At 43.0% G+C, this 20,202-nt stretch overlaps 1 protein-coding gene across 50 annotated transcripts; it reads left to right on the top strand.

Annotated features, from left to right (window-relative positions):
- The first annotated feature begins 270 nt into the window (after positions 1–270).
- On the top strand, positions 271–18,322 carry sh3bgr (SH3 domain binding glutamate-rich protein). 50 transcript variants are annotated; one of them, XM_065000386.1, is made up of 13 exons: positions 271–440; positions 3,706–3,891; positions 4,044–4,124; positions 4,507–4,635; positions 6,437–6,592; positions 7,734–7,760; positions 7,857–7,883; positions 8,834–8,860; positions 11,963–11,989; positions 14,764–14,788; positions 16,007–16,039; positions 16,400–16,463; positions 17,342–18,322. In XM_065000386.1, the coding sequence occupies exons 1-12, from the start codon at positions 396–398 to the stop codon at positions 16,414–16,416; spliced, it is 780 nt and encodes a 259-aa protein (XP_064856458.1). In that variant the 5' UTR covers positions 271–395; the 3' UTR covers positions 16,417–16,463; positions 17,342–18,322. The 50 variants fall into 50 exon arrangements, with proteins under 50 accessions (XP_064856458.1, XP_064856459.1, XP_064856456.1 ...); XM_065000387.1 differs by having other exon boundaries at positions 7,731–7,760; positions 16,403–16,463; XM_065000384.1 differs by having other exon boundaries at positions 7,731–7,760.
- Positions 18,323–20,202: the final 1,880 nt, after the last annotated feature.

Here is a 20,202-nt window from a genome sequence, read left to right as displayed (position 1 = left end):
TAAACATGCACAATGTAGATCTACAAAAATGAATGTTAGGCTTATAGATAATCATGGTCCAACAGCATACATTTCACCTGCCGCTTTAACTCTTGGTTTTGTTTCACTAGTTGCTCTATTGGGCAGTGGCTATTTCTGTCCATATATGCACTATGCATGTAGCTGCGAACTAACATGGTGGTCCCCATGCCGACAGACAGCTGAAGTTGCCAATCACTCGGTCAGCGCTGCACCCCTAAAACCTGGCCCACCAATCCTGCTGTGATGGAGAGTTTGGGGACAAAAATAGCCTCAGTGGTGTGTGTGGCTTGGGTGTGCTCTACTATTAGGGGAGGCAGCTTTTATTTTTACTAACCTACGTTAGTACCTCATTCTACAGAACACATTGTAACAAAATGGTTATAAAAGTATTTCTAGCTTCTTCATCAGGATCGACAGCGGTAAGCACTTACCCGAGTCTTTGTTTTTAAATGCTATTAACTTTGTGACCGGTTTACCACGACTATTGTTCAGCTCTTAATTCATGCGTTTATGTGACTGGCAAACAGATTCAAATCGCTTGAAGTTATTATAGGCCTAGGCAATTTAGCGGTTTGTCAACTTTTAGTACCGTTATTTGCGTCTAACTTCTCATTTGAGGAGCACTAGGACTACCCGAGTTCCATATATATCTCTACCGTCGCTGAGATCATATTCCTAACCTGCAACAGCAATCTGTTGAAGATGAATCACCATGCACTCACTTGCAGAACCTTCTGGAATATATTTGGATTACCTCAAACCTAATCTACAATATCAAAGCAAATGTACACTACATGACCAAAAGTGTGTGGACACCTGCTTGTCGAACATCTCATTCCAAAATCATGGGCATTAACATAAAGTTGGTCCCCCCTTTGTTTCTATAACAGCCTTCACTTTTCTGGGAAGGCTTTCCACTAGATGTTGGAACATTGCAACTGGGACTTGCTTCCATTCAGCCACAAGAGCATTAGTGAGGGGTCTGTGCAGGCCAGTCAAGTTCTTCTGCACGGATTTCGACAAACCTTTTCTGTATGGACCTTGCTTTGTGCACGAGGGTATTGTCATGCTAAAACAGGAATGGGCCTTCCTCAAACTGTTACCACAAAATTGGAAGCACAGAATCATCCAGATGTCATTGTATGGTGTAGCGTTACGATTTCCCTTCACTGGAACTAAGGAGCCTAGCCCGAACCATGAAACACAGCCCCAGACCATTATTCCTCCTCCATCAAACGTTACAGTTGGCACTATGCATTGGGGCAGGTAGCGTTCTCCTGGCTTCTGCCAAACCCAGATTCATCCCTAGGACTGTCAGATGGTGAAGCGTAATTCATCACTCCATAGAATGTGTTCCCAAGTCCAATGGCGGCGAGCTTTACACCACTCCAGCCGATGCTTGACATTGCACATGATGATCTTAGGCTTGTGTGCAGCTGCTCAGCCACGGAAACCCATTTAATGAAGTTCCCGACTAAACAGTTATTGTGCTGACGCTGCTTGCAGAGACAGTTTGGAACTCGGTAGTGAGTGTTGCAACCGAGGACAGGCCATTTTTGTGAGCTTTTGTGGCCTACCACTTCGCTGCAGAGCCCTTGTTGCTCCTAGATGTTTCCACTTCACAATGACAGCACTTACAGTAAACCTGGGCAGCTCTATCACGGCAGAAATTTGACAAACTAACTTGTTGGAAAGGTGGCATCCTATGACGGTGACACATTGGAGGTCACTGAGCTCTTCAGTAAGGACATTCTACTGCTAATGTTTATCTATGGAGATTGCATGGCTGTGTGCTCGATTTTATACACCTGTCAACAACAGGTGTGGCTAAAATGGCCAAATTCACTAATTTGAAGGGGGTGTACACATACATTTGTATACAGTTGAAGTCGGACATTTACATACAGCATAGCCAAGTTCATTTAAACTCAGTTTTGAACAATTCCTTACATTTAATCCAAGTAAAAATTCCCTGTCTTAGGTCAGTTAGGGTCACCTCTTTATTTTAAGAATGTGAAATATCAGAATAATAGTAGAGAGTATGATTTATTTCAGCTTTTATTTCATCACATTCTCAGTGGGTCAGAAGTTTACATACACTCAATTAGTATTTGGTAGCATTGCCTTTAAATTGTTTAACTTAGGTCAAATGTTTCGGGTAGCCTTCCACAAGCTTCCCACAATAAGTTGGGTCAATTCCAGTCCATTCCTCCTGACAGAGCTGGTGTAACTGAGTCAGGTTTGTAGGCCTCCTTGCTCGCACCCACTTTTTCTGTTCTGCCCCCAAAATGTCTATAGCATTGAGGTCAGGGCTTTGTGATGGCCACTCCAATACCTTGACTTTGTTGTCCTTAAGCCATTTTGCCACAACTTTGAAAGTATGCTTGGGGTCATTGTCCATTTGGAAGACCCATTTGCGACCAAGCTTTAACTTCCTTGACTGATGTCTTGAGATGTTGCTTCAATATATCCACATCATTTTCCTCCCTCATAATGCCATCTATTTTGTGAAGTGCACCAGTCCCTCCTGCCGCAAAGCACCCCCACAACATGTTGCCACCCCCGTGCTTCACAGTTGGGATGGTGTTCTTCAGCTTGCAAGCTTCCCCCTTTTTCCTCCAAACATAACGATGGTCATTATGGCCAAACAGTTCCATTTTTGTTTCATCAGACCAGAGGACATTTCTCCAAAAAGTACAATGTTTGTCCTCATGTGCAGTTGCAAACCGTAGTCTGGCTTTTTATGGTGGTTGTGGAGCAGTGGCTTCTTCCTTGCTGAGTGGCCTTTCAGGTTATGTCAATATAGGACTCATTTTACTGTGGATATAGATACTTTTGTACCTGTTTCCTCCTCCAAGTCCTTTGCTGTTGTTCTGGTATTGATTTGCACTTTTCGCACCAAAGTACGTTCATCTCTAGAAGACAGAACGCACCTCCTTCCTGAGCGGTATGGCGGTTGCATGGTCCCATGGTGTTTATACTTGCGTACTATGGTTTGTGCAGATGAATGTGGTATTTTCAGGCATTTGGAAATTGCTCCCAAGGATGAACCAGACTTATGGTCTACAATTTTTTTTCTGAGGTCTTGGCTGAGTTCTTTTGATTTTCCCATGATGTCAAGCAAAGAGGCATGAGTTTGAAGGTAGGCCATGAAATACATCCACAGGTACACCTCCAATAGACTAATTGACATAATTTGAGTCAATCAGAAGCTTCTAAAGCCATGACATAATTTTCTGGAATTTTCCAAGCTGTTTAAAGGCACAGTCAACTTAGTGTATGTAAACTTCTGACCCACTGGAATTGTGATACAGTGAAATAATCTGTCTGTAAACAATTGTTGGAAAAATGACGTGTCATGCGCGAAGTAGATGTCCTAACCGACTTGCCGAAACTATAGTTCGCTAACAATACATTTGTGGAGTGGTTGAAAAACGAGTTTTAATGACTCCAACCTAAGTGTATGTAAACTTCCGTCGTCAACTGCATATAGTGTATGATATGTGAATAGATTCTTTGTCAAACTATAAAACAAAAAGTTAAAAGCTTTCATTAATGTATTAGCCTTCTACTCTGCTCTCCCCAACCTAGTGATAGAAAAAAAATGCCAAACATGATCTCATGAAGAAGAAGCCTATCTATACTGTGTTTGTTGTCTGTCTGTACACCTGTGTGATGGTCCAGATCAAAAAGAAGCAACAGGATGTGCTTGGGTTCCTGGAGGCCCTGAAAGTGGACTACGCTCCATTGGACATTGCCTGCAATGAGGACAACCGCATGTGGATGAGGGAAAATGTCCCTGTGGAGAAAAAGCCCACCAACGGGATCCCTCTACCCCCTCAGATCTTCAACGAAGAGAGCTACTGTGGGGTGAGCAGAACAAGATAATATAGAAGGTGTGGTGACCAATAAGCCTACTCCCTGCTGAATGGTTCAGGTAAAGGTGGGGAGAAGTGTCCATTCAAATGCTGAGAGAACGATTGGAGACTAAACAGAAATGTCTAATTTGCCTTTTACCATAGGACTACGAGACATTCTTTGACGCCAAAGAAGACAATGCGGTATATGCCTTCCTGGGTCTGCCACCTCCTCCAGGTTCCAAGGTTGGAATTCAACTTTCACTTAATTTTCTAAAATATAAATTGTGTTTATATAGCTTTTTAGCTATAGAATTCAACCACAAAATGTGTTTTCCACTCCAGGGATTTTATAATGCAAATAAACTCGCCCCAATATTGTTGCTGTCAGAGACAGGCTGTTTTAATGTTTGTTTAGCTGAAATGCTCAGGCATGTATTGTCCTCCTAATTTGTTTTCGCTCAGGTTGAGACGTGCCTGAGTGCACGCCACATAACATATTTCTTTGGAGGGCAAATAGGAGTTAGTGAGGCTAATTGTGTGAGAGGGATACGATGTGACATGCAGGCTAACGTAGTTGAACATGTTGCAAATTTGTTAAACAACCTGCCAATTTTCCTTGGTGCAGGAAGCGAAAGAGGCATATCTCCTTGAAAATGGGCCTGTTGAGAATGGAACCATTGTAAATGGAACTGATGATGCTGAGGATGAAGAGAACCTTGAAGCTGAGGAGGAGAACATTGATGATGACACACTAGTAATGTCCCTGTCTCACCTTTACCATTTCTCCCTTGGTTTCCTCCCATCCAGCATAACCTTAACCATTTCTCCCCTGGTTTCCTCCCATCCAGCATAACCTTAACCATTTCTCCCCTGGTTTCCTCCCATCCAGCATAACCTTAACCATTTCTCCCCTGGTTTCCTCCCATCCAGCATAACCTTAACCATTTCTCCCCTGGTTTCCTCCCATCCAGCATAACCTTAACCATTTCTCCCTTGGTTTCCTCCCATCCAGCATAACCTTAACCATTTCCCCCCTGGTTTCCTCCCATCCAGCATAACCTTAACCATTTCCCCCCTGGTTTCCTCCCATCCAGCATAACATTAACCATTTCTCCCCTGGTTTCCTCCCATCCAGCATAACCTTAACCATTTCTCCCCTGGTTTCCTCCCATCCAGCATAACCTTAACCATTTCTCCCCTGGTTTCGTCCCATCCAGCATAACCTTAACCATTTCTCCAGTTAACTCCTGTTGGATTAATTTTCCAGTTACCCAGTTAAATCTTGTTGGTTTAATTTTCCATGGATGATTACCAAGTTTTATTTTTTATTTAACTAGGCAAGCCAGTTAAGAACAAATTCTTATTTACAATGACGGCCTAGGAACAGTGGGTTAACTGCCTTGTTCAGGGGCAGAACGACAGATTTTTTTACCTTGTCATCTCTGGGATTCGATCTAGCAAACTTTTGGTAACTGGCCCAACGCTCTAACCACTAACTAGGCTACCTGCTGCCCCAAGTAATCAGTAATGTTGCTAATTCACTCATTGCATGGATGAGTGGTAATTTAGAGTTGGTTTAAAAACAGTGTACCTGTCTCTCATTAATTAACATGTGTTCATTTCTCAGTTTTTATAGTGTTTCATTGTGTTTATATTGCATCTGTAGTTTTTGCAAAGCATATAAAGTATTTATAATAATTCTATGATATTAGAAAACAGATGATTGGGAATCAGTTCATTCTTTTTCTAATTCATTATTTGTATAATAGGACTATTCTTATAGAAGAACATGCTGATGCTGTTGTAAAAAATTATCTGAACATTTATACGTAGATATATTAAGAAAAATCTTAAACTTCTCAACTCACTTTGGGATGCTGCCAAACCGTAGAGATTGACCTGGTGCATGAGCATCACAGAGAAATGATTTGTATATTTTTTCCAAAAAGGTGGCAAGGGACAGCAGAGAAATGATTGCCCAGCTGAACCTGTGATCGTCTTATAACAAATCCCACAGGCTTTTAGAGGATGCTGTTTCGAGAAGGGTGCAAATTGAGTTAATTTAACTGGACCAGCTTCATGGGTATTTCTGGGAAAAGAGTTCAGACGCCCTCTGTTTTCGCTGCTCTCCAGAGTACCAGGCTGGTTTATTTTCCATTTAAGTTGCAATGTTGGAATGACAGGTTTTTTTATTGATACTGTTGACTGGACTCCTGTCCTGTTGGCTGGATCCCGGCAGTGTGATAATATGCAGTCTTTTTCGCTACAGCATATTTCATTGAAAACCTCTATTTTATCTCCGCAGCACCACTATGCTGCTATTCATCACCTTGCAACCATATGTAATTGCCCTTAATTTATTCATGCATTTTCCTTTACTCAGAGGAGCTGCTGATGCTGAGGCCTTACTCTGTGATGTCTTTGAACATGTGACTCCAGCAGTAGGGCTGCCCCCCTCCTGGTGTTTGATGTGTGCCCATGACAGCTGCTGTGTCATTATTATTCTAACACATAGTTTTTTCCCCCTTGATGGCACATTGTTGTTTTCACTCTAGAAAAGAGAGGTTCCGATGGAGGAGTGCAATGGAGATGAACACACAGAGGAGGTGGAAGCAGAGGTGGGAGGAGAAACAGGAGAGGAAGCAGCAGAAGAGAAGGTGGCAGAGGAGAAGGAGGCAGTCGAAGACACAGAGGAATCCTTAGAGAACACTGTAATTGTCTCCCAGAATCCCATGCTGTGTCCTCCCGTGATGTCTCCTCTCTCCATCTCTTTAACGTTGTCTTTTTCTCGACCTCAGGGTTTTGTTTCCCTCGAGCTGCTGTTGTTCTCATCTCCTCCTCAACTCTGGACCATACTAACCCACCTGTATTCTGTTATATTGACTGTCCCATAACTGTTTCAATTGACTGTTCTATAACTGTTTCTATTGACTGTTGACTGTTCTGTTTGTTCCTTAGATCTGTTGGATGTTCAACCACTTCTCTGTTCTGTAGCAGTTAACTGTAATGTCGTCTCAATGACTACATAATCGTTGGTCTTGATTTTCTTTGATATGTACTATGTCCTTTGTTCTAAAACTATGTCTAGGTGTGTATGTGTCGTTCCGCTGTCCGTCCATGTCTAGGTGTGCATGTGTCGTTCCGCTGTCCATCCATGTCTAGGTGTGTATGTGTCGTTCCGCTGTCCATCCATGTCTAGGTGTGCATGTGTCGTTCCACTGTCCATCCATGTCTAGGTGTGTATGTGTCGTTCCGCTGTCCATCCATGTCTAGGTGTGTATGTGTCGTTCCGCTGTCCATCCATGTCTAGGTGTGTATGTGTCGTTCCGCTGTCCATCCATGTCTAGGTGTGTATGTGTCGTTCCGCTGTCCATCCATGTCTAGGTGTGTATGTGTCGTTCCGCTGTCCATCCATGTCTAGGTGTGTATGTGTCGTTCCGCTGTCCATCCATGTCTAGGTGTGTATGTGTCGTTCCGCTGTCCATCCATGTCGAGGTGTGTATGTGTCGTTCCGCTGTCCATCCATGTCGAGGTGTGTATGTGTCGTTCCGCTGTCCATCCATGTCGAGGTGTGTATGTGTCGTTCCGCTGTCCATCCATGTCGAGGTGTGTATGTGTCGTTCCGCTGTCCATCCATGTCTAGGTGTGTGTGTTGGTGGGGGTCCTCTGGAAATCCCACCATGTTGTTCAATGTGCGTGATCTGTTCAAGTTGCATGACCTCCAATGTAGAAGTGTCTCATTCATGTTTGAGGAGAGGTTCTCTATTTCCTATATGCCTCCTTGAGGTCATGCTATCATTCTAATAATCCTGACACACAATATTTTCTACTTTCTCCTTTTTCTGCCAGAAGGCCCCCGTGAAGGAGGAAGAAGCCCAGGTAAATTGCTTTTACATTTCTGAAAAGTATTGAAATCAAATAGAAATTTGGGAGTCATGTCCCAGTCTCACTGTTTGTCTCTCTTCTTCTAAACAGGAGGAAGCAGAGGATGAAGAGGCTAAGGTAACAGGCGACACTGTGTCCACCGGAGTAATTCTTGATATGAAGGGCATTGTCATTAATAACAACAGCCACTGCTCGCTGCATTGTGCCATCTGCCCCGCTAAGAAACGATCTTAGCCTGGATCTCATAGACCTGACACACGGTTCCATACTACATTGTGCCTTTATTGAGCTCTCTAATATTCTGGAATGAAGTAAATGATTAACTTGTAGATATTTTAGTCATCCAACTATTCTAAACAAAGCATATACATGTACGTCTAAAAGGGACATACAGATCTTAGGTCTATGTTTTCCTGGCCATAGTCACTGATTATCAGTACTATGAAGTTTCTCTTCCAATGCCCAGGCACAGCTATGTCTGCTAGCCATTGTATCAAAATATGATTACATCATACATGCTTAATAACATGCTATATACATTTGCAAAGTTTCACAACTCACCAGTAGCTTAATTCATTAATAAATGCTTTTATTATGACTTGAAAGCTGTATTGAGAATGGTAAAGGTTAAAGGAAGGCAAAAGCCTGACTGATCAGCAAAGGTCAAATATCACATTGTTTTAATGTCTCATTCCACTGTTGTGTTCTGTTGGGCTCAGAAGTGCACAGAAGCTAGCTAATGCTGGTGTTGAATACAAAATGCTGTGGTACAAACAAACAAACGCAGAGTAAACCGAGACGTGTTCGTGTTACCCAGGGCACTGTTGTTCATTACAGAGTGAACCACTATTAACTCTTTATTGATGAGATATAAAGTTATAAACTTCTGTTCAACTGAATATATCCATCAGACTTATGTGCAATGTGTCAATAGATATCAAAGCACTTGTGATGTTATTGGAATGTAGTAATAGTCAATTTGTTAAAATCTCTATTTCTTAGTTACAGTAACCTGGTGAAAGCTAGTGAGTTGATCCGAAGCTAATCATTGCTATTCGTTGTTTTAGGGAGAAGATGATCAGCCGGTTTCTGAGGTAGATCTACTTATTTTTGAATGTTGTTTTTTTTTACCCCTTTTTCTCCCCAACTTCGTGATATTAAATTGGTAGTTACAGTCTTGTCCCATCGCTGCAACTCCCTAGCAGACTCTGGAGAGGCGAAGGTCAATAGGCATGCATCCTCCGAAACAAGACCCCGCCAAGCTGCACTGCTTCTTGACACGCTGCTCATTCAACCCGGAAGCCAGCCGCACCAATGTGTCGGAGGAATCACCATACAGCTGGCGACCGAAGCCAGTGTGCATGCACCTGGCCGCCACAAGGAGTCGCTAGAGCGCAATGGGACAAGGTCATCCCAGCCGGCCAAACCCTCCCCTATTATGTGCCGCCTCATGGGTCTCCCGGTCGCGGTCGGATGCAACACAACCCGGGATCGAATCCGGATCTGTAGTGACATTCTCTAGAACTGATCATTGCCTTTGACCACTGCGCCACTCGGGAGGCCGAGGTAGATCTACTTTGAATTGTGTTCTATAGCTGTAGTGTTCAGTCCTTAAATCGAATTCATTATATAATGTTTTCTCAATTTCTGTGCTAAGGGCCTTGGGTGTTCAGTTGTAATGTGTGGTTTGTTTGCATCCTTGTGATTGTGGTCTGTGTCTGATTGTCCAGACTACTAACCTCACATATTCTTCTTTGTTGTAGCTTTTCTTGTGCAGTATTGAATGCTTGAAACCCCTCTTCCTTAGTAATACCATGACTTGCAACTCAGAACCACTTTTGTCGTTTTTTGCCCCCTTCTCATTTTCCTCAGGTCTCCTATGGAGGGATTTCTGTATGTTTGGATGCATTTCATCTTAATCCTTGACACAGTTTTAGAACACTACTGATCTCTTCTATGGCATGCCACCTTAGAGATATAATCATTAGATACCCTAGTCATCAACATTCATACAGTGCCTTCAGAAAGTATTTAGACCCCTTGACTTTTTTCACATTTTGTTACATTACAGCCTTATTTTAAAGTGGATTACATTAAAAACACATCTAAAATCTACACACAATACCCCATAATGGCAAATTGAAAACAGGTTTTTAGAAATGTTTGCGAATGTATTAAAAATACAAAAACTTAAATATCTTATTTACATAAGTATTCACACCCTTTGCTATGAGACTCGAAATTGAGCTCACATGCATCCTGTTTCCATTGATCATCCTTGAGATGTTTCTACAACTTGGAGTCCACCTGTGGTAAATTCAATTGATTGGACATGATTTGGAAAGGCACATACCTGTCTAATATATGGTCGCACAGTTGACACTGCATGTCAGAGCAAAAACCAAGCCATGAGGTTGAAGGAATTGTCCATACAGCACCGAGACAGGATTGTGTCGTGGCACAGATCTGGGGAAGGGTGCAAAAAACGTCTGCAGTATTGAAGGTCCCCAAGAACACAGTGGCCTCCATCATTCTTAAGTGGAAGAAGTTTGGAACCACCAAGACTCTTCCTAGAGCTGGCCTACCGGCCAACTGAGCAATCGGGGGAGAAGGGCCTTGGTCAGGGAGGTGACCAAGAACCCAATGGTAACTCTGACAGAGCTCTGGAGTTCCTCTGTGGAGATGGGAGAACCTTCCAGAAGGACAACCATCTCAGCAGCACTCCACCAATCAGGCACCTAAAGACTCTCAGGCCATGAGAAACTAGATTCTCTGGTCTGATGAAACCAAGATTAAACTCTTTGGCCTGAATGGCAAGCGTCACATCTGGAGGAAACCTGGCACTATTGCTACGGTGAAGCATGGTGGTGGCAGCATCATGCTGTGGGGGATGTTTTTCAGCGGCAAGGACTGAAAGACTACTCAGGATCGAGACAAAGATGAAAGGAGCACAGAGAGATCCTTGATGAAAATTTGCTACAGAGTGCTCCGGACCTCAGACTGGGGCAAAGGTTCGCCTTCCAACAGCACAGCAACCCTAAGCACACAGCTAAGACAATGCAAGAGTGACTTCAGGAAAAGTCTGAATGTCCTTGAGTAGCCCAGTCAGAGCCCGGACTTGAACCTGATCGAAACATCTCTGGAGAGACCTGAAAATAGCTGTACAGCAACGCTCCCCATCCAACCTGACAGAGCTTGAGAGGATCTGCAGAGAAGAATGGGAGAAACTCTCCAAATACAGGTGTGCCAAGCTTGTAGTGTCATACCCAAGAAGACTCAAGGCTGTAATCGCTGCCAAAGGTACTTCAACAAAGTACTGAGTAAAGGGTTTGAATACTTATGTAAATGTGATATTTCAGTGCTTTGTTTTTTATAAATTAGCAGGAACCTGTTTTTGCTTTGTCATTATGGGGTATTGTGAGGGGAAAAAAACATTTAATCCATTTTAGAATAAGGCTGTAACCTAACAAAATGTGGAAAAAGTCAAGTGAGCTGAATGCTTTCCGAAGGCGCTGTATCTGTCATTTGATAAGATAGTTTGATAATTTGATTTTGAAAAATGGCTTGCTCCTTTAGCTGCTACTGTGTCTACATTGAAATATATATTGTATAAGTAGTTAACACCAGACACAGTAAAAATATTGTAAGTCTAAATAAATCCAATAAAGATAATTAAGTTTAACAAAATATTTTAGGGCTCCATGTTGAATCATGCATGAAAAGCTATCTGAAAGAGGGTCTCCTCTGCCAGCAACTCCTTGTACCTCTCTCACCTTTGCCCTTTTCCCCCATCTCTTGGTTTGGTTTTCCAGGGATAAGAGGATTTGGGGTCGGAGGTAACTGGGCGTCTGCGGCTGTGAATTTCTGTGGTTGTTCCATTAGTCACGAGCTGTGTGGGTTTGTCTGGCAGAGATCAGAAGGCTTTGTGTTGTAGGACGGAAGAGCTTGTCTTGTGATCTATCTGCCGTTCGTTCCCTCATCAGTAGTCCATGTTCACTCCCTCTGAACCTCTCTTTCTCCCCTCTCTTAGCCTTCCTCCTCCTCATTTCTTCCCTAGTCCGGTAGCTGCTTCCTTTCTGTCAGCCTGAACTATCCCTGTAGATAAAATGTTTAAGCCTTTTCCTATCGCTCATGCTTCTGGTGTCACCTCTGACCAGACCATCCACACCACTGACACTCAATCTCATCCTATCTAGGAGGAAGAAGAGCTGCGACAGCTTGAGGTAGATTGATAAGTGTTTTTTTTCCAACTACACTCGTCCCCCCTCTACTTCTTCACCATTCTATCAATGCTGCTTTTCTTGATTCCACATCTTGCACAGTTTATTCAGCATTCCTTCAATTTCCTCCTTTACTACTTTTTGTGTAGATGGAACAGACCCTATCTCACCTATGGCATCTGAACAGACTGTATCCCTTTACTATATTTCTTTAGCCCTCTGTCTCATGCCAGATAATGATATCTCAATCACATAGTTGGATGAGCAACATGGTAACTCTGGTAGCCATCAGAACACAGACCATGATAGAGAAACCCAGCACTGTCACTCATCCTGATTTTAGAATTTCACACTCACTCACTCACACAGAGCCTCTCCAACATTCCTTACTGTCCCTGCCTGCCCTCTCTTCTCTTCCACACAAGCTTCACTGCTTTTGCTCTCTGCTCTTATTCTTTATCCCCTTTCTTGCTCTCCTCCACCTCCTCCTATACTTTTTTCTCTCCTCTACCTCCTCCTATACTTTCTTTCTCTCCTACCTCCTCCTATACTTTCTTTCTCTCCTACCTCCTCCTATACTTTCTTTCTCTCCTCTACCTCCTCCTATACTTTCTTTCTCTCCTCTACCTCCTCCTATACCTTCTTTCTCTCCTCTACCTCCTCCTATACCTTCTTGCTCTCCTCCACCTCCTCCTATACTTTCTTGCTCTCTTCTACCTCCTATACTTTCTTTCTCTCCTCTACCTCCTCCTATACTTTCTTTCTCTCCTCTACCTCCTCCTATACTTTCTTGCTCTCCTCCACCTCCTCCTATACTTTCTTGCTCTCCTCCACCTCCTATACCTTCTTGCTCTCCTCCACCTCCTCCTATACTTTCTTGCTCTCTTCCACCTCCTATACTTTCTTTCTCTCCTCTACCTCCTCCTATACTTTCTTGCTCTCCTCCACCTCCTATACTTTCTTGCTCTCTTCCACCTCCTATACTTTCTTTCTCTCCTCTACCTCCTCCTATACTTTCTTTCTCTCCTCTACCTCCTCCTATACTTTCTTTCTCTCCTCTACCTCCTCCTATACTTTTTTTCTCTCTTATACTTTCTTTCTCTCCTCTACCTCCTCCTATACTTTCTTTCTCTCCTCTACCTCCTCCTATACCTTCTTTCTCTCCTCTACCTCCTCCTATACCTTCTTGCTCTCCCCACCTCCTCCTATACTTTCTTGCTCTCTTCTACCTCCTATACTTTTTCTCTCCTCTACCTCCTCCTATACTTTCTTTCTCTCCTCTACCTCCTCCTATACTTTCTTGCTCTCCTCCACCTCCTCCTATACTTTCTTGCTCTCCTCCACCTCCTATACCTTCTTGCTCTCCTCCACCTCCTCCTATACTTTCTTGCTCTCTTCCACCTCCTATACTTTCTTTCTCTCCTCTACCTCCTCCTATACTTTCTTGCTCTCCTCCACCTCCTATACTTTCATGCTCTCTTCCACCTCCTATACTTTCTTTCTCTCCTCTACCTCCTCCTATACTTTCTTTCTCTCCTCTACCTCCTCCTATACTTTCTTTCTCTCCTCTACCTCCTCCTATACCTTCTTTCTCTCCTCTACCTCCTCCTATACCTTCTTGCTCTCCTCCACCTCCTCCTATACTTTCTTGCTCTCTTCCACCTCCTATACTTTCTTTCTCTCCTCTACCTCCTCCTATACTTTCTTTCTCTCCTCTACCTCCTCCTATACTTTCTTGCTCTCCTCTACCTCCTCCTATACTTTCTTGCTCTCCTCCACCTCCTCCTATACTTTCTTGCTCTCCTCTACCTCCTCCTATACTTTCTTGCTCTCCTCCACCTCCTCCTATACTTTCTTGCTCTCCTCCACCTCCTATACCTTCTTGCTCTCCTCCACCTCCTCCTATACTTTCTTGCTCTCTTCCACCTCCTATACTTTCTTTCTCTCCTCTACCTCCTCCTATACTTTCTTGCTCTCCTCCACCTCCTATACTTTCTTGCTCTTCTCTACCTCCTATACTTTCTTTCTCTCCTCTACCTCCTATACTTTCTTTCTCTCCTCTACCTCCTATACTTTCTTGCTCTCCTCTACCTCCTATACTTTCTTGCTCTCCTCCACCTCCTCCTATACTTTCTTGCTCTCCTCCTCCTATACCTTCTTGCTCTCCTCCTCCTATACCTTCTTGCTCTCCTCCTCCTATACCTTCTTGCTCTCCTCCACCTATACCTTCTTGCTCTCCTCCACCTATACCTTCTTGCTCTCCTCCACCTATACCTTCTTGCTCTCCTCCACCTATACCTTCTTGCTCTCCTCCACCTATACCTTATTGCTCTCCTCCACCTATACCTTCTTGCTCTCCTCCACCTATACCTTATTGCTCTCCTCCACCTCCTCCTATACTTTCATTGCAGGAGCAAGAAGAGTCAGTCAGTGAGGATGAAATAGTTTCCTCTGGTTGTAATTTGTGGTGTCTTCTGTGGATCTTAGATTAGAAAGACCCTCTCTCTGTCTCTCTCTCTGCTGCATGGGTGGTGGTCTCTGTGGTACAGATAACTGATGGTGTGCAGCATGGCAGACACAACATCGCCAACACCGTCATTCGGTTCACTTATGGTAATAATAATGGGAACATTAAGTAACACAGGGTTTTCCTCCCTCTTGTAGTCTCCTTAGTGACATGCAGATTCGCTTATCTCAAATATAGGCTGTTGTATCTCTTGCGTTTGTTTCCTCTTTGACATTGAAATGCTCAAAACCCCTGATATCCCCTACCTTAGGAAGAAGAGGCCCCAGAGGTAAGAGGTATATTCTGGCTGTGCTCCAAGCCCATTGCATGGTGTGGCCCCTGACGTGGAGTTAATTGATCTTATGCATGACCCTACTCCTTCATATGTGGATTTAGCGTGGGTTGGTTTGTGAAGAGCTCTCTACCCTCTTATTCTTCAAGGCTGCCAGCATCCCTCCTGTGGTATGCTGTCTTTAATTTGAGGAAATTATTGAGCTCTCTCTGGACTCTGGTTGTGGTTTTGATGCTGTGTGACTGGGATGAGGTCATTACCCGTTGGTTTACCTGGAGGCTTGAGGATTCTGCAGCATTGTGCCAGTGGATGTTTCATAACAGGTGACATTCATCGTTTGGTGTCCAGATCTGCCTCTGCGCACACGAGTACAAGTCTGACACATAGACATGCTTGTGAATTGGATCTTACAGTGTTGCATAGGGATCCCTAGTGACTTGACCAGAACTCCATGACAACCAGGATGTTTAAATAGCCATTGGCATGGCTTCACTTTGCGAGGAGAGTCTTGAGACTGAGTGTGGACAGGACAAGCACAGCAGAAGATTAATGGACTGTTTGTTATTGTGCAATGCTCCCCCACAACACGATCTTGGCAGTGTCCGATACGTTGCACCAAACTACACTGCTTTAAATGATGTGTTACTGTGGACATCATTCATCAAATCTTGAATACACAGCAAGCACTATATCCACAAGCAAGTTTTCTGTAAAACCTAGTCATTAAAAACAGTGACTGAATTGGTCACAGGACCAATTAATTGCACTTCACCCCCTGTTTTAAGTGTAGCATATAGGGTAAAGGCTTTTTACATTTGTAGAAATGTAGTTAATTGCAACACCATGCTCAACCCAACAGATGCACCTCGGAGTGAATGTGGTCTGATGATTTGTGAAGTATGCAGTGCCTTGCAGTTTCACGTCATATGATACCACCTCATAGAGGGCCTTGCTTAAAGGCCCACACTAATCTTACTACTTCACTAGCAGTTAAGGGAATGGTGCACTATCCCTGTGGATAACTTGTTCCATTGGCCTAAGTAATGGTGATATTCCTAGTGTTCCTAGTGTCTTCCCAGTCTTATCTCTGCTACCTGTTTTCTTGATGCCTCCCCTGGATGGTTTAACTCCCTTTTAACCCAACTATACACTCTACGTTTTCCTTTTCCCCTATGGTGGACTCATCCCTTCACAAAAAAAATCTTTTTTTTTCTATGCCAAGGAGGAAGAAGAAGAAGTGACCGAGGAAGCAGAGGTAGTATATCAACCAGCAAACACACGGATGTTCTCACCAGTGTTCTTTGATGCAAAGACAAATTGCCTTATCTGAATGAAATCAGTTTCTCCACTCAGTAATCTTGTTCAGCTGTAATCAAGCACAGCTGAGAGAACACTTAATTGAAGAGGAAAGCTTTGTTCTGGCTGCTCTCTTTATTAAACTAGCACTATAAGATGAGTCATCTGTGCTCTTTTTTAAAAAGAAACTAATAGGGATTTAAACTACGGTCTGCTCTTATATTGATAGGACTGAGTGAGAAGTCTTGGTTCTCCTCTCTTCTGTTGTCTTGCTTTACTTTGTCATCAACGTTGTCATTACTCAGTTTTATTTTCTCAGCAGGAAGAAGAGGATGAGTAGTTACAGCCAAGAAAGGTTTAGGATGTGATTTACTACTGCCCAGGTAAAATACACTACTCTATTACTTAATCAGAATTCTCTTCTCTGCCACTGAGTGGCAGTATTAGAGCATTTAATTTGCCATGAACTGATGGCTGCATCGTAAAACTCGTTAACATGTCTTCTTGTTACTGAATATCTTTCTAGAGTCTTTTAAAAATAAAACTATTCAGTACATGTATTACTTTGTGCCTTTTTGACCCCTTTATCAAATGTCTCATACTGGCATTATTAAACCATTGTATTGTTTAGTGCCCTACATGTACCCAGATTACAGATACAAATCCTAAAAAACACATAACCCAACCAGTGTAAAGTGAGGATATAATCCCTGTATTTAATGTACACTGTGTTGCTGTTCTGTATTGGTAGCTGTGTGTTTTCAAGTGTTTTATCAGAGAAGCTAGAGAGAACAGAGCATTGGGCTATTTAACAGGGACTGTCACCAGTCTCTTTACACCGAAAGCTTCAGTGAGCACAAAATGCCTGAAGGATCAAGTGAACAGCCATATAAAACGATATCTCATGAATTGTCTTTTATTTTCCTGCGGCAGTGATGATGATAATAATAACCGTAATCTTCAAAGCTGCACTCATCGCCCCTCTCCAGTAGTGTAGAAAAAGGCTCTGCTCGCTGCAGGAGATATTTGGGTTGAGGAGAGGGAACAGCCTGAGACTTTGATCGGATGGCACAGCCCCCCCAAATAAAAAAAACGAACCTGTCACGCCCAGTTAGAGAAAGCAGCTAAGTGAGCTACTGAAGGGCCTCGAGAGGGACTGGCACTCAGGATGGCATGGGCAGTTTGGGCACAGTGGTGACTAGAAGCTTAAGACCCACAGCCACTAGCAGAGTCGCATTGGTGACTTTTTTTTGTCTTTCAGCCTAGAGAGACCCCTTTATCCGGCCCTGCCTGACCCCTCTGATCCCTCAGACCGTCCCCCGCCGGACTACCCACATTGCCCCCAACTGCTCACTGGGAACATACATGTCCCCCTGCTGGAACCTGCTGGCTGAAACCTGCCAATCACACACTGTCTGTACGGCCCACCCATACTCCAGAGATAACCCCCTGTTTTACCAGATGTTTATATTGCATTCAGTGTGTAGCTCAATTAAATAGTGTTATCAGTTTGTAGTTTTTAGCAGCTTTTCTAATTGTACATACACAGTCATATGTTAAGCATTTAAATATTTCAGACATACTTCTCATGTTTCAAATTGAGAAGGTTAGTTTTATACCACAGTTTGTATAGGATGATGAGCATCTTACCACCAACACCTTAGCAGTCAATGACCGACAGCTTTAACCCTGTGAGTATCTGAGTGAAGATCACTCCACTGTGAACTGCAACCAGTGAATGGACTCTCGGACTGAAACCGATCTATCAATGCAGTGCCTCTCACTCGATGCCGGCAAAGATGTTAGATCTATATGTGTGAATGCAACCCAGTGACTCTCAATGCCTCAGTCCAACATGAGAAAGACCCTCATGTAGGGTTTCCACTAGCTTCCACAGCCACAAAGTCACATATGACAAAATAAAATAGCCTTTTGGTCTTACTTTAAGGTTAGGGTGAAGGATAAGGTTAGCAGTGTGATTAGGGTTAGGTTTAAAATAAAATGTTAAGAAATTGTAGAAATGGGCGGGGTTTAGCCATAATTATGACTTTGTGGCTATGGATACTAGTGACGACCCTCATTGTAGTGTGCCTTATGACAGCTACTGGACACCATTCACTGAACATTACTGTTTGCTGATTTACTCTGCAGTTTGTTGAATGTAAAAAGAAGTGGATGTCTAAGAGATCCTCCCTAGATGTAAGAGAGGTGAAATGCTAATAAAGTTACATGGCCTATTATATATATGTTCTATTTTCAATTCATTGGGTTTTGTTTATAGATCAGTGTGCAATTTTAGGGTTGGGCAGAGCAAGGTCAAGTCAACAGGATGTAGCTCAGTGTAAAGCCTTTCTCTGGGGGACTCCAGAAAGAGGTACGGAGAAGGGTATTGCACAGTGAAAATATATTGGTGAAAAAGTACATTTATGTGTACATTTTGATAGAGTATTATTAGTTTCGAAAATTTGTCCTGAAATGTGATATTTGGTGCTCTCCTTTGAAAACATACCTATATTGAAAGATATAAGCATTTGAATGGAAGACACCTGAGAAATCAATATCGTCTGTGGTCTCTCCCTTGGAACACAGCATACTTTTGGTCGGTTGGCATTACAGTGATCAATGCTGTCCCTCTAAATTCACACACAGGTCATCATGCTGGCCAGACCCATTCTCCTGAAGAGGGAGGGGAGCTGCCATGAAGCCCCTGTAGACTGGGGTATTTTCATTGGCATTGTTCTCTCTGGGACTGTGGGAGTGAATCATGATGTACAGTTTAAGTCGGAAATTTACATACACCTTAGCCAAATACATTTAAACTCAGTTTTTCACAATTCCTGACAAATTCTCTGTTTTAGGTCAGTTAGGAGCACCACTTTATTTTAAGAATTTGAAATGTCAGAATAATAGTTTAGAGAATGATTTTTTCAGCTTTTATTTCTTTCATCACATTCCCAGTGGGTCAGAAGTTTACATACACTCAAATAGTATTTGGTTGCATTGCCTTTAAATTGTTTAACTTAGGTTAATGTTTCGGGGAGCCTTCCACAAGCTTCCCACAATAAGTTGGGTGAATTCCGGTCCATTCCTCCTGACAGAGCTGGTGTAACTGAGTCAGGTTATTATGCTCACACCCACTTTTTCAGTTCTTCCCACAAAATGTCTATAGGATTGAGGTCAGGGCTTTGTGATGGTCACTCCAATACCTTGACTTTGTTGTCCTTAAGCCAATTTGCCACAACTTTGGAAGTATACTTGGGGTCATTGTCCATTTGGAAGACCCATTTGCGACCAAGGTTTAACTTCCTGACTGATGTCTTGAGATGTTGCTTCAATATATCCACATCATTTTCCTCCCTCATAATGCCATCTATTTTGTGAAGTGCACCAGTCCCTCCTGCAGCAAAGCACCCCCACAACATGATGCTGCCACCCCCGTGCTTCACGGTTGGGGTGGTGTTCTTCGGTTTGCAAGCCTCCCCCTTTTTCCTCCAAACACAACGATGGTCATTATGGCCAAACAGTTCTATTTTTGTTTCATCAGACCAGAGGACATTTCTCCAAGAAGTACAATCTTTGTCCCCATGTGCAGTTGCAAACCGTAGTCTGGCTTTTGGAGCAGTGGCTATTTCCTTGCTGAGTGGCCTTTCAGGTTATGTTGATATAGAACTTGTTTTACTGTGGATATAGATACTTTTGTACCTCTTTCCTCCAGCATCTTCACAAGGTCCTTTGCTGTTGTTCTGGGATTGATTTGCACTTTCCGCACCAAATTGCGTTCATCTCTAGGAGACAGAACGCGTCTTCTTCCTGAGCGGTATGACGGCAGCGTGGTCCCATGGTGTTTATACTTGCGTACTATTGTTTGTACAGATGAACGTGGTACCTTCAGGTGTTTGGAAATTGCTCCCAAGGATGAACCAGACTTTTTTTCAGAGGTTATGGCTGATTTATTTTGATTTTCCCATGATGTCAAGCAAAGAGGCCTTGAATTTGAAGGTAGGCCTTGAAATACATCCACAGGTACAGTACACCTCCAATTGACTCAAATGATGTCAATTGGCCTATCAGAAGCTTCTAAAGCCATGACATCATTTTCTGGAATTTTCCAAGCTGTTTAAA

Source organism: Oncorhynchus nerka, linkage group LG14, assembly GCF_034236695.1.
Source record: "Oncorhynchus nerka isolate Pitt River linkage group LG14, Oner_Uvic_2.0, whole genome shotgun sequence".
Taxonomy (NCBI): Eukaryota; Metazoa; Chordata; class Actinopteri; order Salmoniformes; family Salmonidae; genus Oncorhynchus; species Oncorhynchus nerka.
Note: the sequence above shows the minus strand (reverse complement) of the source record. Positions and strands in the feature narration are given on the sequence as shown.

What these genes read in the sequence shown, in the direction of transcription:
- sh3bgr (XM_065000384.1), top strand. Translation starts at nt 396, where the DNA reads ATGGTTATAAAAGTATTTCTAGCTTCTTCATCAGGATCGACAGCG. An exon ending in ACGAAGAGAGCTACTGTGGG is followed by an intron (nt 3,892 to 4,043) that starts GTGAGCAGAACA and finishes CTTTTACCATAG; the next exon opens with GACTACGAGACATTCTTTGA. An exon ending in ATGATCAGCCGGTTTCTGAG is followed by an intron (nt 8,861 to 11,962) that starts GTAGATCTACTT and finishes CATCCTATCTAG; the next exon opens with GAGGAAGAAGAGCTGCGACA.